This window comes from Camelus ferus, chromosome 1 (assembly GCF_009834535.1).
Source record: "Camelus ferus isolate YT-003-E chromosome 1, BCGSAC_Cfer_1.0, whole genome shotgun sequence".
Classification (NCBI taxonomy): Eukaryota; Metazoa; Chordata; class Mammalia; order Artiodactyla; family Camelidae; genus Camelus; species Camelus ferus.
Window position 1 is genome coordinate 58,623,660 of NC_045696.1, and position 14,581 is coordinate 58,638,240.

General features: G+C 48.7%; 1 protein-coding gene across 4 annotated transcripts in view; it reads right to left on the bottom strand.

Annotated features, from left to right (window-relative positions):
• ADCY5 (adenylate cyclase 5) overlaps positions 1 to 14,581 on the bottom strand; it is a 142,737-nt gene that overhangs the window by 13,406 nt on the left and 114,750 nt on the right. For all 4 annotated transcript variants that reach the window (XR_004320159.1, XR_004320156.1, XM_032480537.1 and 1 more), the window contains exons 13-15: positions 4,205 to 4,321; positions 3,604 to 3,768; positions 630 to 805 (exon numbers count right to left, since the gene is read on the bottom strand). Coding sequence is in view for 2 of the 4 variants with exons in the window: in XM_032480537.1 (XP_032336428.1) it covers positions 630 to 805; positions 3,604 to 3,768; positions 4,205 to 4,321 (458 nt within the window). In the remaining 2 variants the exon portion in view is untranslated. The remainder of the gene's footprint in view (positions 1 to 629; positions 806 to 3,603; positions 3,769 to 4,204; positions 4,322 to 14,581) is intronic.

Sequence of the window (14,581 nt, forward strand, 5' to 3'; positions counted from 1 at the left end):
CACTTCCCTTGGAAATCTGACATCTGTCACTATATGACCAGGCTGACTACTAGCTGGATAGCCTGGGGCACACCCCCCATGCCTGCCACCTCCTGCCGGTGGGACCTAACCACTCACCATCATAGCCAGGAGCCTGTGATCAGTGCACAAACTACCCAACCGTCCATGGGGACCCTGCCTACTTTGCTGAGTTGCCATGAGGACAAAAGGCACGAAACAGAACAAGAGCCCGTGAACAACAAAGGCTGCTGCTCTGCTTCCACAGACCTTGCTTTCCAGCTCTGTTGGACCTTGACCCCTCTGGGCCTGAGGTACATGGCAGTTAAGCGAAAATAGCTCATCAGAGGCAGCCCTGGACAAATGAGGAACAATTCAGAGGCCGGTGGTCAGGACTGAGTAGGAAACTGGAGACAGAAGGACAGGGGGACATAGTAGCCCTGAGGCCACCTCCACCACTGGCGGAGGGAGGGAGGGGAAGAAACAAGACACTGCGCTGCTTTGCCCAGGTGGTCAGCGCTGGGAGCAAAAGGACACTACCCTGGAAAGCCCCCTGCAGCCCAGCTCCTGCTCTTCCTGCCTCTCTGCAATGCCCCAGAGCCCGTGGAGGGCGTGAGGTGGGTGTCACCTACATGGCATTGGCGGTGACCAGCAGGTCGGCATTGTCAAAGAGTGTGACACCAGGCACCTCGACAACCAGCACGTAAACGAGCTCGATGGCCAGCATGAGCACCAGCTTCCCAATGCAGCTGATCTGCAGGAACACGGAGCAGGCCAGCAGGCAGAGCAGCACGCTGTAGGTGAAGTACTGTGGAGAGAGGGCAGGGCTTCAGCTCCCAGGCAGCCTTCCTGCCCCCGGGACCGCCCCTAGCATCCCTGCAGTCTATGCGGGCCTCAGTTGAAGCCTGGTCTGGGGATGTTTCTGCTGATGCAAACCTGTGCTGTGATGTGAGGGGCCCTGGTCAGGAACCAGAAGGTGGGGCTGAGTTGGGCCAGAACCAGCAGTAGGGCCCAATGGTTAGAGCAGGGCTCCAGGCTCAGGCAGGCTTGTGTTTCTGCCCTGATTCATTACGGATTGTTTGTGTGACTTAGGTAATTTATTCAACCTCTCTAAACCTCAGTTTCCCTGTATGCAAAACCCATCTCATGGGCTCACTGTGCCGATTACAGGACATGAAGTCCCTGGCACAGTGCCTGGAGCCCTCAGTACCTGTGGGAGCGCATGCCCCAGCCCCTGCTCTGCAACTTTAAATCCAAAGTCCTGAAAAATGAGTGTTTTCCTAACTGATGTGGTGGCCACACCTCAACTGACCTCATTCGGTGGCCAAACTGACCTACTGATGTGATGTGAATTATCACCTTTATCCTGCTTCCTGTGACGACAGGAAGTCATACATTCTACTGCAGAAATATTTCCGTGTTTCATTATCAAGTGCTGCTCAGACTGCACTGGGGTGTGAGGTATCCTTTTAAAATCTGAAAAATCCCGAAGTCCAAAACATTGTCTGACTCAGGAGATTTGCGATGAGGGACTGTGGTCCTCCCTGTCTTTTGGGGAGGTCCCTTCTGGTCCCTGAGCCTTAGCTTCTTTCTCAGAAAGCCAAGGGGCTGAACCAGGTGATCTCAAGAAGTCCGGGTCTGCTCTGTTGTCCCCTGATGGTAATCCTAGACACGTCAGCATCTATTATTTTGTTCTTTCTTTTCAATTTAGCCTCATTATTTCTGCATCAGACATTGCAACTCACTGTTCGCTGCCTGGGGCTGGAGGCAAAATACTGTTGGCTGGTGGTGGGGGTAGCCCCTAGGTTAGACCTTCTGCCTCCCTAGGTCTTCAGGAACCCAGAGAACTGCAGGAGCCCCTGGTGATTGGAAGGGGGAGGGACCAGCTTCAACTCATCAATAGGAACGGGGCAGAGGAAGGAGTAGGGAGGGCAGACCCAGATAAATCAGCCCCAGGGATAATAATCCCGTCCTCGGGGGATGAGGAGGGGAACCCAAGAGTCAGCCTAGATTCCCAGTCAGACCCTGGCCCCAGACATCCAGGAGGCCAGGACTTAATGCTAAGTTCCACCTCGCGGTCTGTGAGGAGTTCTTGAATCAGAATGACACCTGAGGTGGAGGGGGGAGGTCAGTCCTAGAGGTCTGTAGCTGGTAGAACTTGGGATCCGCGGGGCCCGAAACTGGTCGACCTGGTGAGGGCTGAAGTGGAGGGACCAGACCAGGCCTGCTGCCCCTGCTCTGTTCCCCTACTCTCTCCTGGAGCAACCACCAAGGGGGCAAATGCGAAACCAAAACCAGCCTCTGCTTCTCAGGCAGCAGCTCCCATGGGATCTCGGCCAGATGTGAGGGAACTGGGTTGGGGGAGTGTAGGGCAGGTGCCTACCCAGCCTGCCCCGGGCTGCTGCTGGAACACGGAGCTGCTGGAGCCCAAGGCCAGGTGGAGAAGCGCTGGTCTAGGCGAGCACCAGTGACAGGGAGCCCTACCCCTCCCTGAGCTTCCCTCACCCCGCCTGTAGAGGGGAGTCAGAACAGCCCCCTTCCCTGGGCAGGGCGAGGGAGGCCAGCACTGTGACAGCCTGTGGCGCCCTCACTGCAGTTCCAGACCCTTGCTGTGAGTCAAGGGCCCTGTAGGAATTAGATGAAAGCACAGGCCCTCTCCCCAGAATCGGGCAAAAACTGCCGACCTCTGACAGGTTTCACGGGAGCCCCAGGAGGGAGCCGGGGAGTGGGAATCACCCAGTGCATGGAGCTGGGGCTGGAGGCCTGGCCCTGTTGCTCGCTAGGAAACTGCTCGGGGGGGGGGGGTGCAGGGGGGTGGCCAGGTGAACGCAGCACCCGTGTACCACCTGTGAATGCAAGCTGCTCTCTACTGGTTCTCGGTGCTATTTTTTAAACCTAATTATGTGCAGGTAAGCGATTTCTTTCTGGGGCGATGGAAATATTCTAAGATTAGTTTATGATGATGGCTGCACAAGTTTGTGAATATACTAAAGGCTACTGAATTACACTTGAAACAGGTGAGCTTGATGGTGGTACTGGTTTGGGACTGGACTCCCTTTGCTCCCCTCTGCTCTCCGACCTCCAGCAGAGGGGTTGGGTAGGTCCACCTGAGGCAGCGTCAGGTATGCTGCTGACGCTGAGGGTCTAGAAACAGCTCTGCCTTCAGGTTAAGAGCAAGAACTCTGGAGCCAGATGACCTGGGTGGGAGCTCTGGCTCTGCCACTTACTAGCTGTGTGACCTTAGGCAAGGTACTTAACCTCTCTGTGCCTCCCTTTCATCTGTTTAAAGGAGATAATAATATTATCTATATCATAGGGTTGTAGGAAGGATTAAATGAGTAAATGTATGTGAAGCACTTGGCACAGTGTCTGGCACATGGTAAGTACTTTATAAAAAATAGCTATATTATTATTACTCTTACTATTATACTAAAGCTGGCCTTGTTCCCTAGTGTCCAGCACATAGAGTGAGAGAGACTGGGGGAAAGGAGGTGTCTGGAATGGCAGTGAGCTTGAGGGCGCCTGGCTGTCCATCAGAGCAGTCAAGGGCAGAGAGGGGTGGGGTGGGAAGTCCCGATCTGCAGCCAGCCTCTCCCTGCCCAGTACCTCGGGGAAGTTGCAGTTGGGCCAGAAGCTGCCGCAGAAGCCCTGCTCGTCCCCCAGGCTGTAGTTGACGGCCGACTCCACCACGTGGCACGCGTTGACTTGGCTGGTGCTGACATTGTGCTCGTCTGCCAGGCAGCCAAACAGGTCCTTGGAATTGCAGGTGAACTAGGAGAGAGGACAAGGTCAGCACGTGGGGCCAGGCCAGGGCAGCCCATCTCCACAGGGCAGCGCAGCGAGTGCCCATCCCCTTGTCTCAGGGCCAGCCTGACACTGACCAAAACAGGAGAGGATCCTGGAAGAAGCCAAGGAACAGGCAAGGTTTGCCCAGCTGTCTAGGGCAGGGCTCGTAAACCTCTCTCGGGGATGGACTTTCTTGAGTCTTTCAAGCCTTGAGCTCCTCCAGCCTTGAGAGTGAGGACTAAAGCCCACACAAGAGGCTTTAGAAGCCAAATCTGACCTCAAACCCAAATAAAAATTTCCAGGGAGGGAGAGCTCTGGGGTCTGGGGAAAAGTCTCCCAGCCCATGCTTGTGGGGTACAGGGCTCCACTGGGCTTCACCCAATGGGCTGAGGAGGCAGTCGGGGGAGGTGGAGCCACTCACCATGTTGACAAAAGCCGACAGGAACACCAGGGTGATGGTGAACACCCCCACCAGGGTGCTGTTCATCTTGGACCGCACGATCTTCCTGGAGAGGGTCTGCAGCGGGGCTGGAAAGAGCTGTGCCGGGGGCAGGGGGAAGGAAGGAGAGAGAGATAGAATAGAATTTGGTGGGGACTCCACACACCAGCACAGAGGAGCTTGGTGGAACCAGCCCTCCCCCTTCCTTTGTCTCTCACCAGCAGAACTCCAGGGGCTTTCCTGACCCCCTCCCTGTATACAAGCCTCCAGCCTTGCACCACTGCACCCTGCTTCTGGGTCCTGCAGCTGGCCAGGAGTGGGTCCACCTGGGGACCTCACAGGTGAGAGAGGCAGGACGAAAGGAAATGTACTACCTTCACCCTAACAGGGAATCAGAAGAAAAGTGCATGTACCCGCTGTGTGAATTTCATGCTGACTGGAGTTACAGTCAGGGAAGGGCAGGAGTTGGCAGTGCAGGCATCATGGAGGGGCCCAGAACTTTCCCAGGGAGGGTCAAAAGGCTTCTTGGAAGAAGTGGGGAGCTGTGGGTCTGAGGACTCAGACAGCACCTGGTGTCTGGACAAGGGGGATGGACGTGTGAGAAGGGGGCAAAACAGTGTGTGTGATGGAGGCAGGGCCCAGGACATGTGAATGAAGTGAGCTCTTCTTCCAGCAGGACCCTCATGGATCCGCTATTTCCCTCACCTAATCTTCTCACACTTCCTTCAACTAGACACACTGGATGTCTATTCACAGACCCACTGCAGTTTTGGTACTTAAATGATGTGTCTACCTAATCTGACACCGCTGGCCTTCGCCACCATGTCCTCTTCATCTCCCAAGCAACCTAGACTGAAAAAGAAGTTGGCAGACCCAGAGAAGCCAAGTGGTGGATTAGTGCTTCCCCCATCCTACCAACCCTAATGCCTCCTGGTGAGGCTGATCTGTTGCAAAAATGCCCTGTGTCCTGTGGAAACCCCCAAGGGCAGAGGAAGGTGGGGGGAAAAGCAATGGGCCAAGAGCCTGGAGACCTGGGTTCTAGGCGTGGCTTTTCCTGTGTGAACCTGAGCACACCTGCACATTCTGGCTGAGTGTGCCAGACTGCAAGGATTACCCACCCTCTGGTATGGAGAGTTGCTGTAGCTGGTCACACAGGCAGCCACGCAGGCAAGGGAACACAGGGTGACCGTTGTGTGACTGCTCCTTCCCAGCGTGGAGAGGATCGGCTTGTGTGTGACAATGTTTAAGGCTAGCAAGTGCAGGCCCTTGGTCCAGTGTTCCTCAGCTGTGACCCAAACTCACCCCCTGCAGGGTGTCCATGAGGGTCCATCAGGTTGCCCCCAGGGGGCTTTTGGGAACCAGCACAAATGTGCTGATGCCTGTGCTGCTTGCTGTGTAATAAAGTCTCTTGTCTCTGACCCAGGAGTCTTATGACTTCTGCCAGCATCCATGAAAAAGCAAAGAGCTAACTTACAGCTTGTGAGTAGGGCAGAAGCACATCTCAGCCCCTCTGCAGTTCTTGACACCAAGTAACTGCCCTGCTTACCCCGCAGCCTTGGGCTTTGGGCTGGGCGTGCATGTAGGAAAGCAGTATATCATTTTCCAAATCCTCCTCCACCCTTCCAACAAGCCATTCCCTATTTGGCAGAGGGAAAGAAGGGACCACAGGGAAGGAAAGCCTCACAGGAAGGACTGCAGCAGTGGCAGAGGCCTGTGAGCCATTCAGGCTCCAGGCTGAGTGGTGAAGACCCTGGACTCCATGTCCTTGGCTGGGGTGCCTCCCAGCCGTGCTCATGAGTCATCAAGTCTGCGGCATTATTCTGAAAAAAACATTTCCTTCGGGAATAATGAAGGAGACACTCTGACTGAATCTACTAACATGGTAGGAGGAAAAATATGTGTGTTTTGGAGAGGATAAGCTTGGATTAAAATATTGCTTAATAGACACAGAGATTAATGGAGGAGAGTGAGAGTCCAGACATAAACTCATATTTATGATTGATTGATTTGCACAAGGTAGCCAAGACAACTGGAAGAGGAAAGAACAGTCTTTTCAACAAATGGTGCTAAAACACCTGGCTATCCACAAGCAAAAGAATGAAGTCGGACTCCTACCTCACACCATATGCAAAAACTAACTTGAAATGAATCAGAGACCTAAATGTAGGAGCTAAAACTATAAAACTCTTAGAAGAAAATATACAAGTAAGTCTTGGTGACTTTCATTTAGGCAATGGTTTCTTAGATATGACACCAAAAGCACAAGTGAAAAAGAAAAAATAGATAAACTAGACTTCATCAAAACTTCGAAATTTTGTATTTCAAATAACACCATCAAGAAAGTTTTAAAAAAGGTGTTGGTGAGGATGTGAAGGAACTGGGACCTTCACATCTTCACCAACTTTGTGCATTGCTGGTGGTTACATAAAATGATGCAGTTACTTAGAAAACAGGATGACAATTCCTTAAAAAATTAAACATAGAATTGCCATATGATCCAGCAATCCCACTCCTGGGTATATACCCAAAAGAACAGAAAGCAAGGGCTTATACAGATATTTGTACACTCACGTTTACAGCAGCATTATTCACAATAGCCAAAAATTTAAAGAAACTCAACTGTTCATCAATGGATGAATGGATAAGCAAAAATGTGGTATACATATACAATGGAATATTATTCATCCTTGAAAAGGAATGAAATTCTGACACATGCTACAGTGTGGATGACACCTTGAAGACATTATGCTAAGTACAAGAAGCCAGTCACAAAAGAACAAATACTATATGATCTACTTATATGAGATACCCAGAGTAGTCAAATTCACAGGGACAGAAAGCAGAATGTTGTTTGCCAGGAGTTAGGGCAGAATGGGAAGTTATTGTTTAATAAGTATAAAGTTTCAGTTTGGGAAGATAAAAAAGTTCTGGAGAGGAATGGTGGTGGTGGTTGCACAACAATATGAATGTACTTAATCCACTGAACTATAAACTTTAAAGTGGTTAAAATGGAAAATTTTAATTTTACCATAACTTAAAAATGATTATAGCTCAGTGGGAGAGTGCATGCTTAGCATGTACAAGGTCCTGGGTTCAATCTCCAGTACCTCCATTAAAAAAATAAATAAACCTAATTACTTCACCCCAAAATTAAAAAATGATTATAAAAAAGAAAGTGAAAAGACAATCCACAGAATAAGAGAAAATTGTGGCAAACTATATACCTAATAAGGGTCTTGTAACCAGAATAAACAACGAACTCTTACAACTCAACAATAAGACAAATAACCCAATTAAAAGATGGGCAAACAATTTAAATAGACATTTCTCCAAAGAAACTATACAAATGACCAATAAGCACATGAAAAGATATTTAACATCATTAGTCATCAAGGGAAATGCAAATCAAAACCACAAGGAACCACTTCACACTCCCCAGGATGGCTGTAATCAGCAAGTCAGACAATAACAAGTGCTGGTGAGGATGTAGAGGAATGGGTACCCCCGTGCACTGTTGGGTGGAATGTAACATAGTGCAGCTGCTTTGAAAAACGGTTTGGCAGTTCTTCAAAATGTTAAACACAGAGTTAGTATATGAACCAACAATTATTATACTTCTATGTACATACCCAAGAGAACTGAAAACATAAGTCCATGTAAAACCTTGTACACAATGTTCATAGCAGCATAATTAGTAATAGCCTGAAAGTGGAAACTACCCAACTGCCCATCAACTGATGAAGGAATAAACAAAATGTGGTATATCTGCACAAAGGAATGAAGTGCTGTTATATGATACAACATGAATGAACCTTGAAATTTGCTAAGTGAAAGAAGCCAGTCTCCAAAGGCCACACATTGTATGATTCCATTTATACAAAATGTCCAGAACAGGCACATTCATAGAGACAGGCAGTGGATTTGAGGTTGCTAGGAGCTGCAGTGAGCAGGAGTGAGGAGTGACTGCTAACAGGTATGAGGTTTCTTTGGGGGATGATAACAGTGTTCTGTAATTAGTGGTGATAGTTGCATAACTTCATGAATATATTAAAAATCACTGAATTATAATTTTATCAATTTTATAAAGGTGAATTTAATGGTATGTGAATTATGTCTCAATAAAGCACCCATTAAAAAAAATCCTGCTCACACAGTCTTACTAGCTGTGTGATCCTGGGGAAGTCATTAAGGGCTCTGAGCCTCAGTTTCTTTATTGATAAACAAGGAATATGTACCTCTCAGGGTGGTTATGAAGACCCAGTGAAATGATGCATTTGAAAGTGCTTTGTAAGCTATTAAATTCAATAGAAAATTTAGTTAAATGTAGAATAGATAAACAAGATTATACTGTATAGCACAGGGAAATATATACAAGATCTTATGGTAGCTCACAGAGAAAAAAAATGTGACAATGAATATATATATGTTCATGTATAACTGAAAAATTGTGTCCTACACTGGAATTTGACACAACATTGTAAAATGATTATAAATCAATAAAAAAATGTTTTTAAAAAAGAGAAAATTTAGTTAATATTTGCATTTTAAAGAGCTATGTTGCCAATATGAACAAAAGTCCTTATTTCCCATTAAAGGAAGTTTTGGTTTCATAGCTGTGGAAAGTGATTTGGCACCAGCATGAGTATCTTACTCTGAAATGGTATAACATGGTTTCTAATCTTTGCCTGCTTAAAATTTTGCCATTTCACCCCCCACCCCAGCCCCAGTGCTGCTTAAACCATTTCAGTTCTGATCACCCTATCCATCAGCTGAATGGCTTCTTTCATCGTTTTGCAATCACAAGTATAATGACTGATTTAAACAAAAGTTACGAGTTATGCTAAACCTTTATAGAAGGTGGTTGGGGAACAGTACATGCACACAGGCTTCCTGGGGACCATGGGACCAGGAGCCCCACAGGGGCCACCCAGAGGCCAGGAGAAGAACTGCAGGCTATTTTAAAAACTTCAACCTGGACTGTAGCTCTAACATCTAGTGAATATTTAGTTCACCTCAATGCACTGGCTTGCTACCAACTGATTTCCCTTGTCACCCTTTCAAAAGACCTGCTCTTGGCTTAAAATCTCAGCAGGAACCAGGGATTGTTGCTTTTTTGAAGTCTCCACAAGGTTTGACATCCTGCCCTGCTAACGGTTTATAGAGTATCTCATCTTCTGAAATAAAAAGCTCACTTGTACATTGACCCTAAACCCCACCTTTACTAACCCCAGTGTGGATGATAAAATTCTTCACTTGGAGTAGAATCCCTTCATGAGGTTGCTCTACAGCTGCGAATAGATCGTGGGGAGCATTTTCCCGGCAGGATAATTGTGTCAGTGCAAACCAATTGCCCAATGCCTGTTCAGCATCAGGGTTCAGAAAAAGAATCAATTTTTTAAAAAGTTCCAACTCAGTACATTCCCAGTCTGATTAGTTCAAATCTATTCAACATGAAAAATGGGAGTGGGAATACAATTAATAAACTATGACTGGGGTGAGGGACAATTCTGATCCTGGCCTCTCTGAAAGTCTCTAGGCAAATCAATGACCTCCTTGGGGCCCTAGTTCCCTGTCTGTGAGGTGGACCAGGGTATTGCAGGAATGGAAGAAGGTGATGAAATCTGACAGCAAGAAATTTAAGAAAACAGACTTTTTGACAATAAAAGCAGTGGCTCCTACTTCAGAAAAAAATTTTAAAAGATACGAAAACTTCCGAACAAGGCAGGCAGGCAGACGCTGCTCAGGGGCCACACTACTGCTATCCTCACCTGGCCTTTCAGGGGGGCAACTTGGCATACTGACATTAGCAGTGACCTGAAGGGGAGGGATTGTGGTCTCTGGAGTCAAGAACCATCTGAGTTTCGGCCCCAGCCTAAACTTCCCAGCTCCAGGATCTAGGGAAAGTTGTCTAACTGCTCGGAGCCTCATTTTCCTCATGAATATAATGAAAGCCACCCCAGAGGCTTGGGAAATGCTGCTCAAGGAGGCATGGCTGGGATCTGGACACAAGATGGTCTGACTTAAAAGCCAGGAACCTAAGATCTTCCTCCTAAAATGAGGAGTTCTCCACCGCCAAACCAACATGTTCCCCGGCAGCGACACATCCTCTTCTAGTAGATAAAGGGTGACCCTGAGCGTCTGGAAAGGTGAGTGTGAGAATTCTGAAGTCCTCACAGGAGGTGAGAGGTGCTGGTGGTGGAGTGAGACCCTATTTTAGACAGTGTAGACAGGAGTCAGGGTGGAGGGGCAGGAAGGAGAGCTGGCAAGGTGGGGCTTAGCTACACTCAGGCTTCAGGGAGAGGAGAGGAGGCTTTCTGGTGACTGCACAGAGCAGACAGGGCCTGGACGAAGCTCCGGTCAGAGTTCCCAGGAGCTCAGGCAGGCAGGTCCAGGGGTTTAGTGGGATGCAAGGCAAGAGGGAGCCAGCAGCCTGGAAGATGAGGGAGATTTAAACACACACACACACACACACACACACACACACACACACACACACACACACACAGTTATGTAGCTAGGTGCTCCTCTGGGCCTATCTATCCAACTTCCAAACTGCAGGAAAGAGTTTGGCCTTCTGAGTGACGACATGCTAAAGAGCCACAGCAGAGAGGGGGCGCAGATCCAGTGTGGGACAGAAGGGAGCCACCGTCTCCTGCCCATCGGGGTGGTAGCGGCAAAAGTGCGGGCACTGTCAGGGGTGGGCCTGGGCTGCTTCACAGGATGATGGGGCAGAGCCACAGCCAGACTGCCGGACAGTCAGAGCCGGCCAAGGAGGGAAGTGGCTGTACTCAGCAGCAGAGGCCGGCCCACCCCTTGCAGGGTTATCACAAAGGGGTTCCAGCCCCAGGCAGGCACCTGGGCTGCCTCACTGTTTCAGCCCCTTCCAATCTGAGGTCGTCTGAGCCTGTGGACCGCGGGTGACGGCATGGAGGGATTTAGCATGCTTTCCTCTAACAAAAGTAGCTCTGGAGCCCAGGTCAGCACCAACGCCAAGGGAAGGAAGGAGTGATGTGAACAGATGGTCAGACTCACCCTCTACGGCAGCTTCACCAGAAGGACGTGAAGGACGTGCTCAGGGGACGATCCTTAGGACAAGACATCCCAGAGACAGAGGGGCCCGGGAGGGCAGCTGATGCTCCAAAAAGCAGATCAGGACTTTAGGACAAGATGAAGACCAGGGCACCAAATTAGCCTCACCAAGACATCTAGGTGTGTGTGTGTGACCTGGACTAAGCCGTGTCAGAAAAAGATCACACAGGCCCAGAATGAAAAAATAATCAGAGTCCTCAGTGAGCAGGATGTTTCAGGAAAACCTTCCAGCAGAAAGGACCCGGGAATTCCTCCCTGACAGACAGTTAAGACAGCCACACTGACTAATTCAGTCTACACTTTCTTCAAGTTTCTCTCTTCAAAAAGGTTAAAACATGGATGGTTAAGGAAGGTAAGTCTAAGCTGTTTTGGGGAAATGGAAAAGCAAATGAAACAGAGGAAGAAACTCCGTCTGACAGACCGCCTGGCTTTGGATCTGCAGAGCCTGCATGGGGCGGGGGGTGGGTAACTGAGGAACTGTGGTGTCTCACTAGAAAGTCACTACCCGTGACTTCTGAGAAACTATGGAAATAAGGTAAAAAGTGTCTGAGTTCTGGCAAATCTTCTCAAAGAGAAAAAGAATGGCACTGAAAATTCGAGTCCAGGCCTTCACGGCAATACCTGGGGAGGTGATACAACCGACTTTCGGTCGGTGCCCTGCCACAGTGTGACAGGAGAAGGGGGGGCTGGCCCACATGCTGCAGAGGCGCCAAAAGTGAGAATTGCCCCCTGCGCAGCTTAGTGTGCAGTTAAGCCACAGCGTGGAGAGGAAAGAAGAATAATTACCTGGAGGAGGGATTCAGCCTACAAACAATTGCTCAGGTTGGGGTCTACTTTCCAGAAAGTGGATAAATGCTGAGAAGATGGCTTATCAGAGGCCATGGGAGAAGAATGCAGCAAGGACCCCAAGACGGGTATTAGAGTCTGTTCGCCTCTTGGCCCAGATCAGCAGGCTCCAAGCTTGATAAGTCACAGAGCACTTTTTCTCTAAACAAATTCTTTACAGAAGCTCTACGTCTGCAAGATGGAAGCAGCAGGCTCCCTGGCAGAAGGGTTTGGGGTTGGGGTCGGGTGGGGTGTCGGGGTTGGGGAGGTGGGCGTTCCATCCACCTGCCTCCCACTGAGGGAACTGAGGCCTCCTCAGAGCAGTCAGAAAAATCACTAGGTTGGATGAAGGAATTGAGAACAAGCTTATTGAATGTGACATTGATTACAAAATAGGTAGATTCAATCACACACAAGGAGGCAGGAATGACTTTTATAAATAATCTCTAGCACTGGCAAAAAGAATTCACCAGACCAAAGAACTAACTCAAAATGGTCAGTGCAGGTGGGGAAAGGGGTCCATCCCCCTCCCTCGCCTCCCCTTTCCCCCTCCCTCCTCCTCCTCCCCCACCATCAGATACACACACAAATCAGGGAACACTAACCAAAGGAAATCAGTATAGCTCAGGTTTACCAAAGCACCTAACAGAAAAGAGGGAAATCTAGGTTCCAGTTAAAAAATTGTAAATAACATGTAGCTTTGATTCTGACTTGAACAGGCTAATTAAGTGCCTCAAATGAACAAAAAAAAAATGACTTTGCCTCAGTTTATCACTTAAAAAAAGAAAAGGTTCTTTTTTGGGATTCAGCAAAAGAACATTTAAGAGGCCCTTTTAATTCTGGTATGCTTTTTTAGGTCATTTTGTTGTAGTAAAATATATATAACATAAAATTTGCCAGTTTAACCATTTTTAAGTGTACAATTAAGTGGCATGAATTACATGCATAATGTTGTGAAACCATCATTACTATCTATTTCCAAAACCCTTTAATCACTCCAAATAGAAACTCTGTGCCCAATAAACCATAACCCTGCACTCCCCCTCCCCAGCCTCAGTACCCTCTAGTCACTTTCTGCCTCTATGAACCTGCCTGTTCTAGACATTTCATACAAGTGGAATCATACAATATATGTCCTTTTGTGTCTAGCTTCTTTCACTTAGTATAATGTCTTCAAGATTCATCCATGTTTTAGCATGTGTCAGAACCTTAGTCCTTTTTATGGGAGAATAATATTCCATTGTATGGATGTACCACATTTGTTTATTCTTTTATCTGTTAATGGACACTTGGGTTGTTTCCACCTTTTGGCTACTGTGAATATATGATGTGCTTTCATGGCCATGAGATGAGGGAAGTGGGACTGTCCACTGGGGGAAAAGCAGCCTGGGGGGCTTGACAGTGGCAAGACCATAAGGCAAGAGGGACTGAACACAGGGCAGGAAGGAAGTCGTGGCCTTGAGGAAGGAGCAGGTGGAGACGCGGGGAGCCAGGATGAGCCTCTCCAATGCAGCGAAGCAACTGGCTGAGTTTGCTAAGTGACCCCGGCTGGCCCTGCCCTTCTCTCAGCATCCACTTCTGCACCTGCTCAGGGGCAGGGCTGCAGAACAGCACATGGTTCCTAAGGCCTTTCTAGTTTTGACAGTTGGTCCACCGAGACCTTGACCAACAGGTAACTAAACAGTTAACAGCTTAATGAAGGACCCTGTTTGGAGGGCGGAGTGAGAAAGGGGACTTTGGAGGTGACAAAGGTCCAACCCTCCAGGAGGAGAGCATGGTGCCCACTGCAGAGTGTGTAGGGAGTGGTGGCAGGACCTGGGCCCCACAAAAGGCTTGGCTCCAAGTGAGTGTCAGGGAGGGGCAGAGGAATGGTTGCAGCAGAAGCTGGAGAGGGCTGTACCTGCCGGGACAGAGGGCTTTCTGGAACCAGGCTGGCCAGAACCTGGGAATTCTTCAACCAGTGGGGAAGGAACTGAGGAAAAAGCTTGGTAGCCAAGGCAAATGGGAACCTGAGTGATTTCTACAATGGATCAGAATGCCCTGTGGTTGAAGGACACAGCCTGGACAGGGGACACAGCACACCTAAGAGAGGGTGTGGGAGAAAAACAGAGAACAGGGTCTCATGTCCACATTACTAGCAGTGTGGCCCTGTCTGAAACAATGAACCTCACCTACATGATGGGCAGCTCAAAGCCATCAGCTCTGCGGTCCTTTCTAGGGCACATGGGAACATGGAAGGGGTGGCGAGAGAGATCTTTTTCACACTCATTCCTTCAGCAAATGTTTCCTGACCACTGCTCCGTGCCAGGCATGGTGCTAGGTGCCCTTTCTTTGTCCACCTGATAATGAGGGGATGGATGGAAGATGCAGCAACAGTATCTTCTTGTTGCAGAGCTTTGCAAAGGCTAAGTGAGACAGCCATACAAATAGGGCTCCCTTGCAAAC